General features: G+C 51.6%; 1 protein-coding gene across 1 annotated transcript in view; it reads right to left on the bottom strand.

Moving 5' to 3' along the window:
• Nucleotides 1-16097, bottom strand: part of LOC118007321 (gamma-2-syntrophin-like) — a 219473-nt gene that overhangs the window by 24405 nt on the left and 178971 nt on the right. The window contains exon 15 of the mRNA XM_035000341.1: nt 14597-14797. Coding sequence (XP_034856232.1) covers nt 14597-14797 — 201 coding nt within the window. The remainder of the gene's footprint in view (nt 1-14596; nt 14798-16097) is intronic.

The raw sequence follows: 16097 nt of genomic DNA, 5'->3' as shown, positions 1-16097 counted from the left end.
GTACCCATAGTAACGATGCCACATCTGTACCTGTAGTAACGATCCTACACCCATACCCGTAGCAATGATGCTATGCTGGTACTCATAGTAATGATGCTACACCCATACCTGTAGTAATGACCCTACACTGGTACCCACAGCAATGATGCTACCCCTGTACCTGCAGCAACAATGTCACACCAGTACACGTAGCAATGATGCCACGCCAGTAACTAATGGAAATGTGTTTGTTACAGGTGCACATACCTCGGAGGTTCCTGGGAAACCATCTGTGTTTGTATATGTTCTCTTTGGAAAAGAGAATGACATGCTCCCTTCTCATGTCTCAAAAAGGTCTATGGGAAGGTCAGCATTTCCTGTAGTCCTATGAAGTCCAACGGATGAGTCTGGTATCCATTGATAAGCGCATCTATTTTAATACTTAATGTATTTCTGGTCATTTGGGAATGGGTAGTCCAAAACAGGCCAGAAGTTAATAGGTCAGATTTTTAGAGTTTGGAAAATGTTTTTCTTTAGAGAACAGTAGCCACGCGCTGAGCCACAAAGGCCCGTTCCCGTACTACACGCCTGAGGGAGAGTAGTAACAGTCCTGCGGGGGGCGGGAGTGCGGCCGATGATGGGCAGGCCTGGTAACTTCCCATCTCTCTCCAGAGGCTGCCTGTCACCCAGCTGGGCCCCCCGGGCCCTGGGTCAGCATTGCCAGCACTCCATTCTGAGGTGTGACCATGCAGGACACTTGGACCCAGGAACACGCCTTACCCTTCCTGGCAGCCACGGGGGCCAGCAGAACAGGTGTATGGGGATTCTGAGTTCCTGTGACGCACACAGCGACCCCCTCACACACTCCCTGTGCACGTGCTACGGTGATCAGCGGGGTGCCTGACATGGATCAGGAACACCTGGGACTCCACCCAAAGAAGAGCACTGGGAATCGGCTGATTTCATCTTTCCTTTTCAGGTGGGAACACTGGGCCTCAGAGATTCTGGGCCAATTCCCCAAGGTCATGGCCAGTCCGGGGACGATTCCAACACTGGTCCTCCTGACGTTAAAGGGAAATTCACCATCTTCCCAGCACAGGACGCAGACTCCCACACCTGGGACTGTGCCTTCTGTCTGTTGTCATTCTTACTATTATTATTACTCACAAACAAGCATGCTGCCCCAAAGGGAAGTATGTTCCATTAAAATATAGGTTTTCATCATCTCTTAAAAAAAGGTATAAAATATTTAAAAATATTTTATAAAAATTTGTAAATTTCGGGACGCCTGGGTGGCTCAGTTGGTTAAGCGACTGCCTTCGGCTCAGGTCGTGATCCTGGAGTCCCGGGATCGAGTCCCGCATCGGGCTCCCTGCTCAGCGGGGAGTCTGCTTCTCCCTCTGACCCTCCTCCCTCTCGTGCTCTCTGTCTCTCATTCTCTCTCTCGCAAATAAATAAATAAAATATTTAAAAAAAAATTTGTAAATTTCAGGAAAAAGCCTAAAAAGCAATTGGAAAAAGAACTTATTTTTAAACAACGCAGAGATGAGGTGTCACCAGACCCGGTCCATCCTTGTCAACAGGATTCTGTGGCCGCCCACACCGTCTCCCCGCTCAGCATCCTCATTGAGCTCTGGTCACCTGCAGCCCCGGGGGCTCGCCGGCTGTTTCGCGTTGTCTCCCGCTGAGGTACTGGAGGCCATGGCCGGCGTCAGCACGCTTACCCGGATGCCACCTCTCCTTGTCCCCATATCCCCTGAGACATGCAGCAGGTGCATCCCCGTCCCTGCTTCCATTCCCCAGACCCTCACTGTCCACGTGCAGACAGCGTATGGCACACACACGCACGGCTGGTTGCCATCAAACACAGACACGCATACTGATATGAGGACGGTGAGACACACGGACATGGGACGGACACTGTGGTGGGGGGTGAAGGCCCCCAGCACCGGTGAACAAATTTCCTTAGGTGGCAGAAGGGACGTTGTAGATGGGATGAAGGAAGGACCCAGCGATGCAAGATGATCCTGGATCGCCCTCATCAAGCTGCGTGAGTCCTGGAAGTGGAGGGCTTCTTCCCGCCTGGTCTGAGCGCCGTGCCTCGGAGGAAGGGCACCAGAGAGGGAGGCCGGCTCTGAGGTTGGGAGGTGGCGGGCTCTGAGAACAGGGTCCGGGCTGGGGGGATGGTGGGCTCTGAGGACAGGGTCCCGGCCAGGGAGGAGCCGGCTCTGGGGACGGGGTCAGGGCCGGGGGCGGCGGGCTCTGAGGACGGAGCCCCAGCACATGCTGGTCCCTGCGCTGGAGGCGGATGTCCCTGGGCCTCCAGAGAGAGTTGCTGTGTCAGCAGCTGGATCTTTGCCCCGAGAGACCCCACAGGGCCGTGGGCTGGTCACCCCACTAAGGCTGAAAGGCTCCATCTCTGCAGGAGCACAGAGCTGATACGGACACTCCAGGTGTTTCACTGCATTTGACTGGACACGTCGCATCCAATGTTTCTGTGACTTTCAGCAAATTCACTACCTTCTCCTCTCCCAAGGTCGGCTGAAAATAAACTGTTTTCTCGAATTTGTCCTTGAACAGATGTGTTCTGCTCCATTTCACACCTGCCTTTCCCAAACCGTTTCTCAGGAGCGGTACCCCGGGAAGCTCCCACAGCAGCTCAAGCCGAGAAATCCAAGTGGCCATCGGTGTAGATGGACGCTGGCATCTGCCAAGTTACTCTGCCCGACTGGGAGGTGGCGCTGGCTGGGCGCTCTGGTGCACTCACGGGCCCGGGACGCATCAGCATCTGCCAGGCTCAGGGACGTGACCCTTGGTTAGGGGCGAGCACGGCTGGACAGAAAGTGCTCACAGACGCTGGAGGTCAGGCTCCGCACCCTTCCCTCCAGCCCTCACGGGCGTGTGTGTGTCCATGCACACCCCAGGAGCTCAGAGCAGTTACTCGCGCGTATCTGGGTTTGAAGACACAAAATGATACGCATCACACTTGCAGAGTTTGTGTAACAGAAATAAGCCTAAGAAACGAAATGTTAGTATTAGAGTAATGATCAGTTAGATCCTTCTAGAAAGTCTGTACATGAATGTATCAAGGTCAACTGTGAGGTCATTCGTGAGTCTAGCACAAAGGTTGTTCAACCAAATGAATTACAATTTAAAGGAAAAACTCAATTTTAACATGAATTCAGATGAGGCTTGAAAGTGGCATGAGTCCCATGTGACCACCCTGGGGCTTCTTGTAAGGAGAGGTGGAAAGATGCTCGACAGGAGGCATGGAGGGCTTCCCACCAGAGGCCAGACCCCTCCGGGTCATTTGTGGGAATGCTGTACATTTAAGGAAAGAAAAACGTTTAAAGAGTAATTGATGGTTTTCACTGAAATCTGGCTGCAAAACCACCAGGTGAATTGGAATTGCAATAAGCTTCCTGGGAGTAATGAAAACAATCCGGGGCGCCTGGGTGGCTCAGATTGTTGAGCGTCTGCCTTCGGCTCAGGTCATGATCCCAGGGTCCTGGGATCGAGTCCCGCATCGGGCTCTCTGCTCCTTGGGAGCCTGCTTCTCCCTCTGCCTCTCTCTCTCTCTGTCTCTCATGAATAAATAAATAAAAATCTTTAAAAAAAAACAATCTGAAACTTAATTGTTTAATTAAACTGGTGCTTCTGGTAATGAACCAATAATTATCTTTTAATGATCCCATAAATCTATTCTAATCCAGGTGTTATTTAATATTTCACTTGATTGTCTCTTAGGTCCTCTGGGTTTACTTTTTCCAGGAGAAATGATAAAGCATATTTGTAGTATTCCACATGGTGTTCCAAAACTCTCACTGATGTTAGTGTTTTGTTTTTAATAACTCAAGCTTGGGATTTCTTAAAAATGTATCTGGAAGATTAATTTAAGCACTTAAGGAAATTATGTTGTGCATATTTCAATGTCAAGTGCTTTACAAACATCAATTAATTAGACTTCGTAACACCGTTCCAAAAGAAAATGGTAATCATGTTAGGAAGAAGGAAACCAATAATTAAGAAAGTTACATGACTTATTCAAGGTTACTTCTCAGTCTCCTACAAATGCAAAACGTATTAAGAAGGCAGCACATCTCTCTCGTGTGCGTGCACACACACCACTTAGGGCTAGCGAGAACGCCTTCGTAATGTCACGTTCCCTGGGATGCCCAGCGAACAGCACCTCTGAAACCCTGCACTGCAGCTACCAGCCAGGTGGGAGGGAAGTTGGGACCGGCCGGGGGGCGGGGGAGAGCGCCTTCCTGCGTCTCAGTCCCCCGGCTGAGGACATCCGGGAGAGTGTGTGGCACGTGGGGGACGCTCCACAGATGGAGGGAACGGAAGAGCCTCACCTGGTGACAGGAATAACGCAACCACAGCCAGAAACTGAGAGAAGCAAATAGGCTTCGGAAAAACGACAGCAGCCCGTGTGTAGGTCACGTTTATGGAAAGGCTCTTAAATCCTTCCTTGGTGTTGTCTGCTCTTATTTGACGGCATCCTTATCCGTCTGGCCTTGTTTTCTGGGCGCCCGACCAGGAAGAAGAGGAAGCAACAAGAGAGGAGTGATGCTCTTGGGGGTGACAAATGAGAACATCTAAAACGAGATCAAACGGGGGCCCTGGGGTTGGGGGCCATGTGGGGCCCCGGAGTCCTGTGGTAAGGAAGGCAGAATGCCTGATTATGGTGCCCAGTTGCCCCAATATGAGGTTAAGTGGGTGAAGGGCAGGCGACGTTTTGAAATTTACACACCTGAAAGTAATTCCAGATTTGGCTGGAACTAAAAGGGACATCTCTAGGTTTTCTCAAAAATGTGCTGATTAATGACATTTGATGAGTGAAATCATCATGGTTTTTAATAATGTCATCTGTAAATCAAATTCATGTCACAAAGTGTCAGAGGGAGTGTTACTGATTGGAAACCATTTCACCCCGTTTCTGACTGGGTGGTCGTGTGGGGGGCCAGACACTGTCCAGCCCGATCTGCTCTGCGCTTCCTTCTCTGAGGACAGCCCCAGCCTTGCCCTTTCCCACCTCACAGCCGGACCCGCCTCGAAGAAAGTCCTGCCACAGCGGACGGGAGCATCAGCAGCCCTTCCTTTCCTTGTTTTCCGGTGCAGGCTCGCTCACCGTGGAGCCGAGTGTGCACGGGGTTCACAGACGGGGCGGACCCACCTTCCATCCGGCTGGCGCTCCTGCATCAGCTTTCAGAAGACGGCACAGGACAGGACCTCCCGGACCTGGAACGAACTCTCGAGATCTTGGCACCGACACCAAAAACACAGCCATAAAAGAAGAAATCCCAAAACCGGACCTCATCAGAACGAACACGTTTGCTGCGTGAATCACACAGAATGTACTCTCAGACCGTCACGCTGAGTGTCTTCCACGCTGCTCATTCTCCTCCCCGACGGAGGGCATCCCACTGTGCTGACATACCAAATATTTCATCAGTCCCAGGCTGATGGACGGTTGGGTTGTTTTGGGATTTGGGTATTAGCGGGTACGAAGGCTTTTGTGCACAACAAGGCGAGGAGTGGAATGGTCGCGTCTTATGGCGGGTGCTTTTCAACGCCAGGACTTGCCAGACCGCCCGTGCCAGGGGCGTGCCCCCGTGCCCATTCCTCCACATTCGCACCTACATGCGGTACCTACCGCTGGTCTTTGAAATTTTCGTCGTGCTAAGAGGCGTGCTGGGTGGTTCACTGTTTCAGTTTGCACTTCCCTACTAATGATCCTGAGGGTATTATCATGGGCTCATTTCCTGTCTATATACCTTCTCTCATGAAGTTTATTAAAAAATTTTGCCCAATTTTTGTGTTGGCTTGGTGGTTTTTCTTATTGAGCTTTGAGATCTCTTTACACATTATAGATACAGGCCCTTTATGAGATGTATGCCTTGCCAATATTTTCCTCCCACACTTTGGCATCATTTTCATGTTTCTTAACAGTTGTCTTGCAAATAAGAGCAGGTTTTTTATTTGGATGAAGTGTCCAAATTGCCTTAAGTATCTTTTTATATAGATTGTGGTTTGGTTTTTGTATCTGAGAAATTTTTGCATCATTAAAGGTCATAAAGACTTTACCTAATATTTTCTTCTTGAATTTTTATAGTTTTGCATTTATACTTCTATGACCCATTTTGAGTTAACATTTGTAGGTGGTGTGAGGTATGAAGCCCATTTTTTGGCATAAATATCCGATTATTCCAGCATGACCCGTTCCAGAGACTATTCATTCCCCACTGAATTATCATCCATGTCTGTCAAACAACATTGTCTATGTATGTGTAGATCTACTTCTGGATTCTGCCCCTTAAAACCTCCTTGTCCGTCTTTATGCCAACAGCACACGGTCATGACTACTCCACATTTTCCATCATTTTTGAAATAGGTGCTGTCGGTCATTCAATTTTGTTCTTCTTTTCCGAAGTTATTTAGGAGATACTGAGTCCTTTGCATTTCTAATATGAATTTGAAGATCATCCTGTCCATTTCCACATAGAAGCCTGCTAGGATGTTACTGGCATCTGATGTAGAGATCAATGACAGTAGACAGTGACACTATTATGTCTTCGGGCCCGTGAACAAAGTCCGGCTCTCCACCTACCCAGCTTTCCTTTACGCTCCCTCAAGCAATGTTTTGTAGTTTTCTGTTACAAGTCTTTTGCATCTTTTCAGGTTTATCCAAATTATCTCATGTTTTTGATGCTGTTATAAATATTTTTAATTGTTCCTTGTATCAGGAAGAGGAATTGATTTTTCTATATTGATCTTCTATCTTGCAACCTTTTCCTGTAGCTGAACTGACTTTTCTTGCAGATTCCATCTGAGTTTCTGTTGAGAACATCATGAAATCTGTGGATAAAGATGGTTTTATTTTTTCCTTTCCAATCTGGATGTCTCTTATTACTTCTTCTTGACTGGTGGCCCTGGCTACAGCCTTTAGTCAAGTGTTAGCCAAAGTGATGAGAGGGCAATCTTTGCCTTATGCTCAGTCTTGGGGGAAAAGTGTTCAGTCTTTCGCCATTAAGTCGGATGTTACCTGTGGGCAATTTTGTAAATGATGAATGCCTTTTTATCAGGTTAGGGAAAATTTCTTCCACACCTACTTTGCTGGTATGATCCTGGATTTTGTCACATATTTTCTTGGGTCTATTGAAATGATGACATGATTTCTTTCTTTTAAATTGTTAGCCTGATAGATTAAATTGATTGATTATAAGACCAACTGTATTTTCCTAGGATAATTTTTACTTGATATATTCTTCCTCTTATAGAAGTTATTGGATTTTATCAAGTAAAATTGTGTTTAGAGTATTTATGTACATAAATATAAAGGACAACGGTCTGTAAGTGCATTTTTGTTTCCCGTGTCCTTGTCTAATACTGGTATCGGGGGACGCTGGCCTCTTGGATGCCTGAAAACATTGCCCCCCACTCCCAGTTTTCTGGGTTAGTTTGTGTGGAATTATTATTTTTTTTTACTGTTTAGTACAGTTCACCAATGACTCTATTTGGGACTGGAATGTCCTCCATGGGGAGGGATTTAAGCAAAAATTCAGTTCTTAAACCACATAGTGCTCTTTGGGTTACTTATCTCCCCTTGAGGGAGCTCTGGTGGTTTGTGTCTCACAAGGCGTTTGTCCCCCTCGTCCAGGCTGTCAGATTTAGTGCCAATTTTTAGAAGTTGTGTATATAATGTTCCCCTACTGTCTTCCTAAGTATCCGTGTAACTGGTAGTGATATTACCTTGTTCTTAATGCTGTAAGTTGTGTCTCTCTTATCAGTCTGACAAGACCTTCATTCATTTTTATTTTATAGAATCTTATTTTAGTTCACTGATTTTCTCTGTTTTTCTTGGGTTTTCTAGTTCACTGATTTTTCCTCTGATTTATTTCCTTTGCTTACTTCGGTTTAGGCCGCCTGTTGCTGGTTTCAGGTTTATCAGAAGAGGTTAGTCCTCTGGCTTCGGCGGTGGCTCAGTACTCTGGGACTTAGGGCTGCAGAGCGCCCCACGCTGGCCCCAGATCTGTCAGTGCTCCGGCCTCTCCTAACGTCTCCCCTCAGGACAGGCAGGAGAACAAGGGAGAACAAACGGTCTTTGGAGATTCTTTGGGAGCAAAAAGGAGAAATGATCAGAGACCTTTTCTGAAACTCAAGGTACTCTGTGGAGGTGACCAGGTCCGCAGGGGCAGTCCTGACCCGGTTTTCCACGGACGGGGCCATGCTCAGCTCCACAGAGGTGGAAGTTAACTTGGTTATCTTCGTCTGCTAGAGATGGAAGCTGCTGTCTGGTGGAACAAACAAGCTCCAAGGTCGGTCCACGAGGCTGCTGGAGGTCATCAAGTGCGTGTTCTGTCTACCCAGCAATGGCATCCAGAAGCATCCTGGATGCAGTGCCTATGCTCGGGGACTTTCTTCTCAAGGGCTCTTTGGACTGCTCAAACCACCTCTGACTTCCCTCATTAATGGAGGAGTTAAGTTAAATAAAATCTTTGAGCACATGTTCGTTTTACATTTTCTTGAGAGTCACGATCTTACCTTTCACGTGTTCGTTTGTAAGAACTATGCTGGCTCCAGGGGAGGAAGTGGACAGGTGGGAGCACCTGCTCTCATGCTCTCTGGAGCACTTTCGAGGGCAGATGAGCTAGGTGCTACACACCTGGTCTGCCTGAACAGATCACCCTCTGGCCACACACCCAGTTCACTTGTCCCCGTCACTGGCCGTGCTCTCGAGCCTCAGCTTACCGAGAAGACGGGGGTTAAAACACCAAGCTGACCACAGCACGGCGTAGTCTGCGTGGATGAGGGAATGGGAAAGGAAATGCTGGGGACTGACTCGGGGACCTGGGACCAAAATACTTCCAGGGCCGCCTCCAGGCCTCGGCACTGCTGGACCCTGTGCCAACCCCAGGGGCTCTGGGACCTCACCTCCTGCTGGCAGAGGCCAGTCTCCTCCACTGGCCCGCCAAGTGGGGCTGCAGGGAGTGCAGGGAGGGCAGCTCGTTGGGTGTAAACGGGCGTGGGTGCTCTCGGACGAAGGCTGTGACTAGGGGACCCATAAGCTCCCAGTATTTCCCTGGAAAACTAGGTTCCTGGACCCACTACTGTCCCCTTAGGTCTGTCTTTGCTGTGATTTGAAGTATTCCAGAAAATATCTGCAGCAATTCATTCCCATCTCCAAAAAACTAAAATGTTTATGATTGTCCAAATGCTTTTTATCTGTGCAGAGAGGATAATAAAGCAAAAATGGTTCGGGGTCACGTGACAGAAAAAAATTCTGGTTAACAGTGTGAATCCAGAGAGAAACATTCATGAACGTGCACAGGCTTGCCCTCTTGAGTGCCCACTCATGCAGCTCCTGGGGTGGCATGGGGGCCCCAGCTGAGCCCCAGCCGCTAACCGCCATCAGAATCAACTTCCCACCTGTGTCCTGAGCGACACCCAGGCAGAGGCCAAGAGCACACGCTCCCTGATTTCGTGTTTCTTATCATAAAATCACCACACATAATAATGACCTCTGGAACGCAGGCCGAATTACAAGACTGCCCTGAATCACCCGTCTGAACGGGGCCGTAGGGGCCATTACTATGAAAGTGTGTACGACAGGCCGTGCGGTCAACGGAGAAATGCTGGAACCAAGCCGTAGGAGCTGCTGGCTCTGGTCTCAGCCCTGATCCCGGAAAACCCCGCATGCCCCCTCAGGTCAGCAGCTCTGATCTGGCTCCTGGTTTGCTAGGTCAGTGCGTGGAGAGGTATGGGGAACCAGCCTGCACATGTGTGGAGGGGAGCAAAGCCCACGGACAAAGGCCCTGCGGCAGGGTGCGTGCGCAGATGCCCGCCCAGAGGGGCTCCCTTCAGCGTGGGCGGGCGTGGGGCGCACGGGCAGACGCCCACAGAAGACAGGACGGCGCGTGAGGGGCCACGGACACCATCAGGCATCGTGACGCCCCCCAGGAGGCGGTGCTGAGAGAAGCGGCGGCTGCAGGCCTGTCCTCCAGTCCTCCGCAGAATCCTCCACAGCGCTTCCTTCCCGCGGCACGTGGCTCTTCGTCCGAATGGCAGACCCATGCTCCGTATGCCTGTTGCCATTTCAAAACCCTCAAACGAGGAGCTTGCTGACTTGATAAGTAAATATGCGAGCAATTCCTTAAGTTTGGCTCCCTGCTTCGCCAGCCCACTCAGGTGGGTCACGTTTCTCAGCACATTTCCTTGTGCTTGTAATGTTTTATGGACACGCTCGTTGCCAATATCCTAGGCAATCTGCTCTCATATTAGAGGTTGTGTAGTCCAGCCTGCGGGCAGCATTTTCCTCTCTGCAAAGTCCCTGAGAAGCAAGACTCTGTTTGGATGCCTCTGATGACAGGGCACTCACTACTCCCCAGAACGGTCCATCCTACTTTTAAACAGCTCTGGGGGTCAGAACATCCTGGCCTTCTTTCTCTGTGGCTTCTGTTTCTGACTCAGCTCTGGACGCAGGTGCCTTGCACAGGATAGACGAGAGGGAGCCCCAAACCCACATGCTCTCACTCACCCCGACTTGGGAAAGTCTCTCTGCTTCGCGGGCTGGGTGCACCTGAGGTCTGAAGACAGCTTGGCTGGAAGAGAGACTTTAACTCCTTGCAAAGTGCATTTCCTCCCGGCTGCGCGAGTTCTATCTGGAGGAGCTAACCTTGCGCGGCCCCCGCGTGGTGACAGTCCCCAGCGCACAGTGGGCGGGTGGTGCTCACACGTTGCCCCACCTGCAGGTGACAGCACAGGACAAGTGACCCCTAAACGCGGCTGGAATCGGAAAATCTCCTGTTGGAAGGACATGATGTCTGGAATACAGGGAGTCGTGACTGAGGTAAACCTCCACGGATGGGTCACACTCCTGCGACTTGGGCTGCCTACGTAGATGTCACTTCATTTCTTATACGGCACCAGCGAGAATGGCTGAGTCATCTTGAAATAAGCCAGCCACCAACCCCCTGTGGCCGGCTGGTAATAGCTTCCTCTAACTGAGCTTAAGGTGTCCACCCCTCTTCTACCCTGGAGGGAGGCTAACCGCACCCCTGGCCCCAGAGTGGACACTGGTCAGCAGACAGCATTCCCTGACAAGCATGTTAATCCACTGGGTTCATGACCTAATCTGGCAAAATCAGACCCAAGGGGGGACGCTACGGTCATCCCACTGCTGGGGGAGAAGCGCCCTCCTCCAGGGAAGGTGAACAGAAGGCCGCTGCATCTACAACCAGGAGGGGAGGCGTTCTAAGCAAACACCTGAAACTCCAAGCTCAGTGGGGTGGAAATGGGAAGAGCTGGTGCATCTGCGGGAAGCCCTGTTATCAGGACAGTTACAGTCCCAGTGCATCGTAGTGCAAGGCAGGGGATTCCCGCCACTGTGGCCACAGGCAACCGGCCAGATGCAGAGACTTGATACCGCATGTTGTGATGAGGAAAGAGATTTTCTGTTTTTCTTAAATTCTAAGAAGATATTGCTGGGATAAGTAAAAAAAAATTAGACGGATTGATGTGGATAAAATGTACAACATTTTGCACATTACAAAGCATTATGCGCACATGATGAGTACATTTTAGTAAGAAAGAAAAAACGGTGCTGACGTCCGGGTAAAACCATCTGAAGAATGTACAGCATGACACCCACCCTTGCACCTGAGCCCGGGGGGTGGTACAACACACACAGCCAGGGAAGTTCTTCTGTTATCTTTGAAAGAGAGAGAACAAGAGCGCGAGTGGTGGAGGGGGTGCAGCGGGAGAGAGAGAGAGAGAGGATCCCAAGCAGACTCCGCTGAGTGTGGAGCCCGACTCAGGGCTCAATCTCACACCCCTGAGATCAAGACCTGAGCCCAAACCAAGAGTTAGATGCTTAACCGCCTGAGCCCCCCAGACGCCCCAACCAGGGAAGTTCGCCATTCAGTTGTGCATGTGTAGGACACCTGGATTTCAGATGCCTGCAGGAGATTTGTAATATAAGTATGACTTAAAATATTATAGTTTAAGAATGTCATTGAGCTAGAGCTGGGTGGGAGGCAAGCACCCAGCTTCTACAGCACTGAGCCCAGATAAGGTGCACTGAGAAACTACTGGGGAGAAACGTGCCCTGAGTGTAAATCCAGACCTCTCTTTCAGAAATCCTTACGGAGAAGCACGAATAAGGAGATTAATGCAGGAAACCGTCGGCCTGCAGCCTGCTGAACACAGAGAAGGCAACCAATGTCGTCCAAATGATAAACATGTAAACCTTGTCGAGCTTTAAAGCTGGGATCCGGGCTGGCGTCAAATCAAAGTCTGAACACAGGAGAGAAGCTGCTGAATCAGGCAGACACAGGACGGGGGTGGCAGCACTGACCAGTCGAGAAGCCCGCCTGCCCTGGGCCGCCTCTCGCACACGCCCCCCTCCTCTGCGCTGGAGGCAGCGTGTTGCAGGGGAGAACACGCTTCGGCATAGAGACGGGGTGGGGCTGGTCACTGGTCACGTGGCTCATCTCCGAGTGACCTTGGAGGGGCCACTCAGTCCTTGCAAACGGAGTCTTCTCATCAGTGAAAGGAAAAAGAAAACAGTATCACATCTTAGATGCACTTTAAAAGATTAACAGTGCGTACAAACAGCACACAGCTTGGCACAGGGCACACATTCAAATTAACAGTTTCCATAATGGCTCTGGTGTGCATACTCGAGTCCTTAATTTACAGATTAAGTAAAGGTGTTTGGAGAGCTATTTTGCCCACGTTCACGGAGGGAGAAACAGGTCAGGCCAAGACTTGATCCACCACCTTCCAGAGGATATCCTCCTTCCTTCCCACCTCCGAGTCCAGAAAACCGAGGCTCTAGCGCTGGACGTCAGCACCTGGGGGCGAGGAAACCCCGTGGGATTGTGTCTTGGAAAGGCTCAAGTGGGTATGAGGATTCTCAGACTTGGGAGGCCTTGGGAGACCTTTCCCTCCTGCACAAGGTGATCCCACTCTCTCCAGGAGCACCCATGGCACAATCTGGCCCATTATTCACATCACCGGATGGTCACCGTCACAACCACACTCATCCTTGCCCCCACTACCCACGAAGAGATCCTCGTTGTCTTGATCCTGGATAACTGAAAATGCCTCCCCCAGAGCTTGCCAGGCACACTGCCCGCCATGTCCTAATCCAGACTTCACGTCCTCTCTTCTACAGACTGCCCCCTGGCCTTCTCCCTTCTTCCTACTTGCCCCAAGTACCAAGGACTCTGCAAAGGGAGAAGCCACTTCCTCTGGAGGGATTTCCGGCTATGAAAGCACGGTGTCCCCGAGCCCAGACCCCTTGCTCTGGACACAAGGAAGGGAGAAGAGAGAATGGAATCCACCCAGGATGGTTGGGACCCTCACTGTGTTATGACAGGCATGGGATGAGTGGGTCCTGCAGCCTCCCTCTACTGCGGAACATCATGGTGTGTCTCCTGGAGGGTGTCTCCCCCAGGGGCTCAGATGGCCCCCTGCCTGCAGCACAGCCGTGGACGCCGTGGACGCCGTGGAGTGATGCTCGCCTGAGGTAAGAACGTAAAGTTCACCTGGGCCAACAGGGGCTGTCACTCGCGCTCTGAGACTTCAGCTGTGTTCAGGGGGTCTGAGCTGCTCACAGCTGCTACGAGTCCGAGCAGGTCCCCGAGATCAGGGAGTCGGTGTTTGGTGCCTCAGGACCCTCCCACATCCTCCTGCAGCAAGCAGGTCCGTGAGCTTCAGAACCGAATTCCAGGATGCCCTGCTCCACTCAAGAGGAGGGTCGCAGAAGAAACTGTGACGTTGGTCTCCACAAAACATCTGAGTGTGACCTCACCACGTGGACCCACGGGTGGCGGTGATGCTTAGACCCTCACAGGGAGGCCCCCGGGCCTGTGGCGGCCAGTGCACCAACCAGGAGAGCAGATGGCAACCAGGATCTTCCCACTCCAAACACACGTGTCTGAGGGAGGGGGCGGTCTTCCGCGGCTGAGCTCACAGCCTTAGGGTTACGGACGCGAGGCCGGATGAGCCCAGCGCTGTCGGGTGGCTAAGTCCCCTCCCTGATGCATCACGTCACTGATTTCTTGCCTCTGGTTCATAGGGTGGCCTCCCCGTGAAGGGGTTCATGATGGTTCATGATGGTAAGGATTGAAATACCTTCTTCCTGACGCTTTCCATCGACACATATCCAAGTGTGTGAGTGATTCACCTGCTGTGCTGAGAAGGCCCAGTCTGTATTCTCCTCTGGATCACTAAGACACACAGGAAGGGCCACTGCGTGCCGTAACGTGACCATCATCCGGGTTTCTTCACAGCGGATTACTCACGCGCTGTCTGCAGAGAACAGTCTGTCGGAGCCTCGCTAAACAGGAACGTGGGTGTGCTGTCCCTTGAGCCCCACAGAGGGAAGCAAGTGGCTCTCCCCGCACATTACATGTAGAGATGCAAAACCCCCTCACTCCTCCCCATTGTGACCCCGTCAGCAGCCAAACACACTCGCTTGGACCTGGTGACCCAGGGGAGCACACTCGACTTTAAAAGATTCATTTCTTTCTGGAACAAATGCCTGAGCACTGAACTGCAAGGTGAGGCATCCACATAGGTTTCCCCTCAAAAGCTGGGAGTCGCTTACCCCGCTTCTCTGAACTTCCATGGAAGTAGCTCTTTGGAAAGACCTCTCCCACACAGCCAGCTCACTCCCCAGCTCCACGCTGAACAGGCGACTCTGGCCGTGGCCGACCAGGACACTGAAGCAGTAGGGCTGCGTGTCCTCAAGGCCGTGAGGCCCCAGGCCGAAGTCCGCGTGCAGCCAGTAATCCTCAGCGAGCCAGAACTGGAAAGCAGAGTGGGTAGTGTGTTAGTGGGGGACAGGGGTCCCCACCGAGGGCTGGGACCCGACACTGCAGATGTCCCAGAGCTGCCTGGACTGGGACCTGGCTGCCAGCCTGTGGGGGACGGCTGTGACCCCGGCCAGCCACAGCTGGGGGCACACTCAGGAGCAGGTTGTCCTCCAACATGGCTGCTGGGGAAACCAGCCCCAAATAAACATGATTTTAAGTAAATTACAGCCAAAAGCACCTTTCACTTAAAATTCTGGTAACCGGGGCGCCTGGGTGGCTCAGGCCTTAAGCGTCTGCCTTCGGCTCAGGTTGTGATCCCGGGGTCCTGGGATCGAGCCCTGCATCGGGCTCCCTGCTCGGCGGGAAGCCTGCTCTCTCTCTCCCACTCCCCCTGCTTGTGTTCCTTCTCTGGCTGTGTCTCTCTGTCAAATAAATAAATAAAAATCTAAAAAAAAAAAAAAAAAAATTCTGGTCACCACAGCTGCTTCTTCAATGTTTCACGTGAAAAACAGAGATAAAGTCAGGAGACCTTCGTGCTCCAGTTCGGCATAAAGCCAGCAAACAATGAAGAGAACATGGGCGCTAACCGCAAGTGACCCTGAGCTCCCAGGGCACTGCAGCGCCCCCCACAACCTAGCTCCGTCCCAAGGAAGAGGACCCCCTGCTCACAATACTTCAGAGGCTGCAGGACCAGGACCCTCACTCAGGATTGACAAATGTTAACCCAGCGCTCCTGACCATGCGGAATGAACGCTTTAGAGACACCTTCAAGAGCAAAGGTCAGAGCAGAGTGACCCTGCGGCTGCACTTCCTTCCTGAGTCCTTTCTGGATACAGCAGACGCCGCCGGCGGCTCGAGGCCGCACTGGTCTCAGAGATCCGGTGCGCAGAGCTGTGGGCGGCAGGGCGGTGCCTGGCCAGTGTCTGCTCTCCCTGCCCATGTGGGCTGCCTGCCGGCCCGCAGTGCCCCTCCAACACACCTTCCATGTGCACACAGGAGCACACATGCGCACACACTGGAGGACACACGTGCACGTGCACACACAGAAGCACACGCCCCAACGTGCCCACATTGCCCTGCGCTGTTCCTCTGTGCAGGCTCAGCCAGCACCACCTTGTCCAGCGAAGAGGACGGAGGGCAGACGTCCTTGCCAGGGATGCCGGGCGGCCGGCGGGACCGTGTTTACTGCCACTCAGGTGTGGGGGCGGGAATGACCCCAGCTGCCCAGGTGTGGGGGCTTCTCACTGTGATTTTGAGATATTTTGATCCAGGTGGGCCATCCAGCCAAACCAG

Source organism: Mirounga leonina, unplaced genomic scaffold (assembly GCF_011800145.1).
Source record: "Mirounga leonina isolate KUSES-001 unplaced genomic scaffold, KU_Mleo_1.0 Mir_118, whole genome shotgun sequence".
Classification (NCBI taxonomy): Eukaryota; Metazoa; Chordata; class Mammalia; order Carnivora; family Phocidae; genus Mirounga; species Mirounga leonina.
Note: the sequence above shows the minus strand (reverse complement) of the source record. Positions and strands in the feature narration are given on the sequence as shown.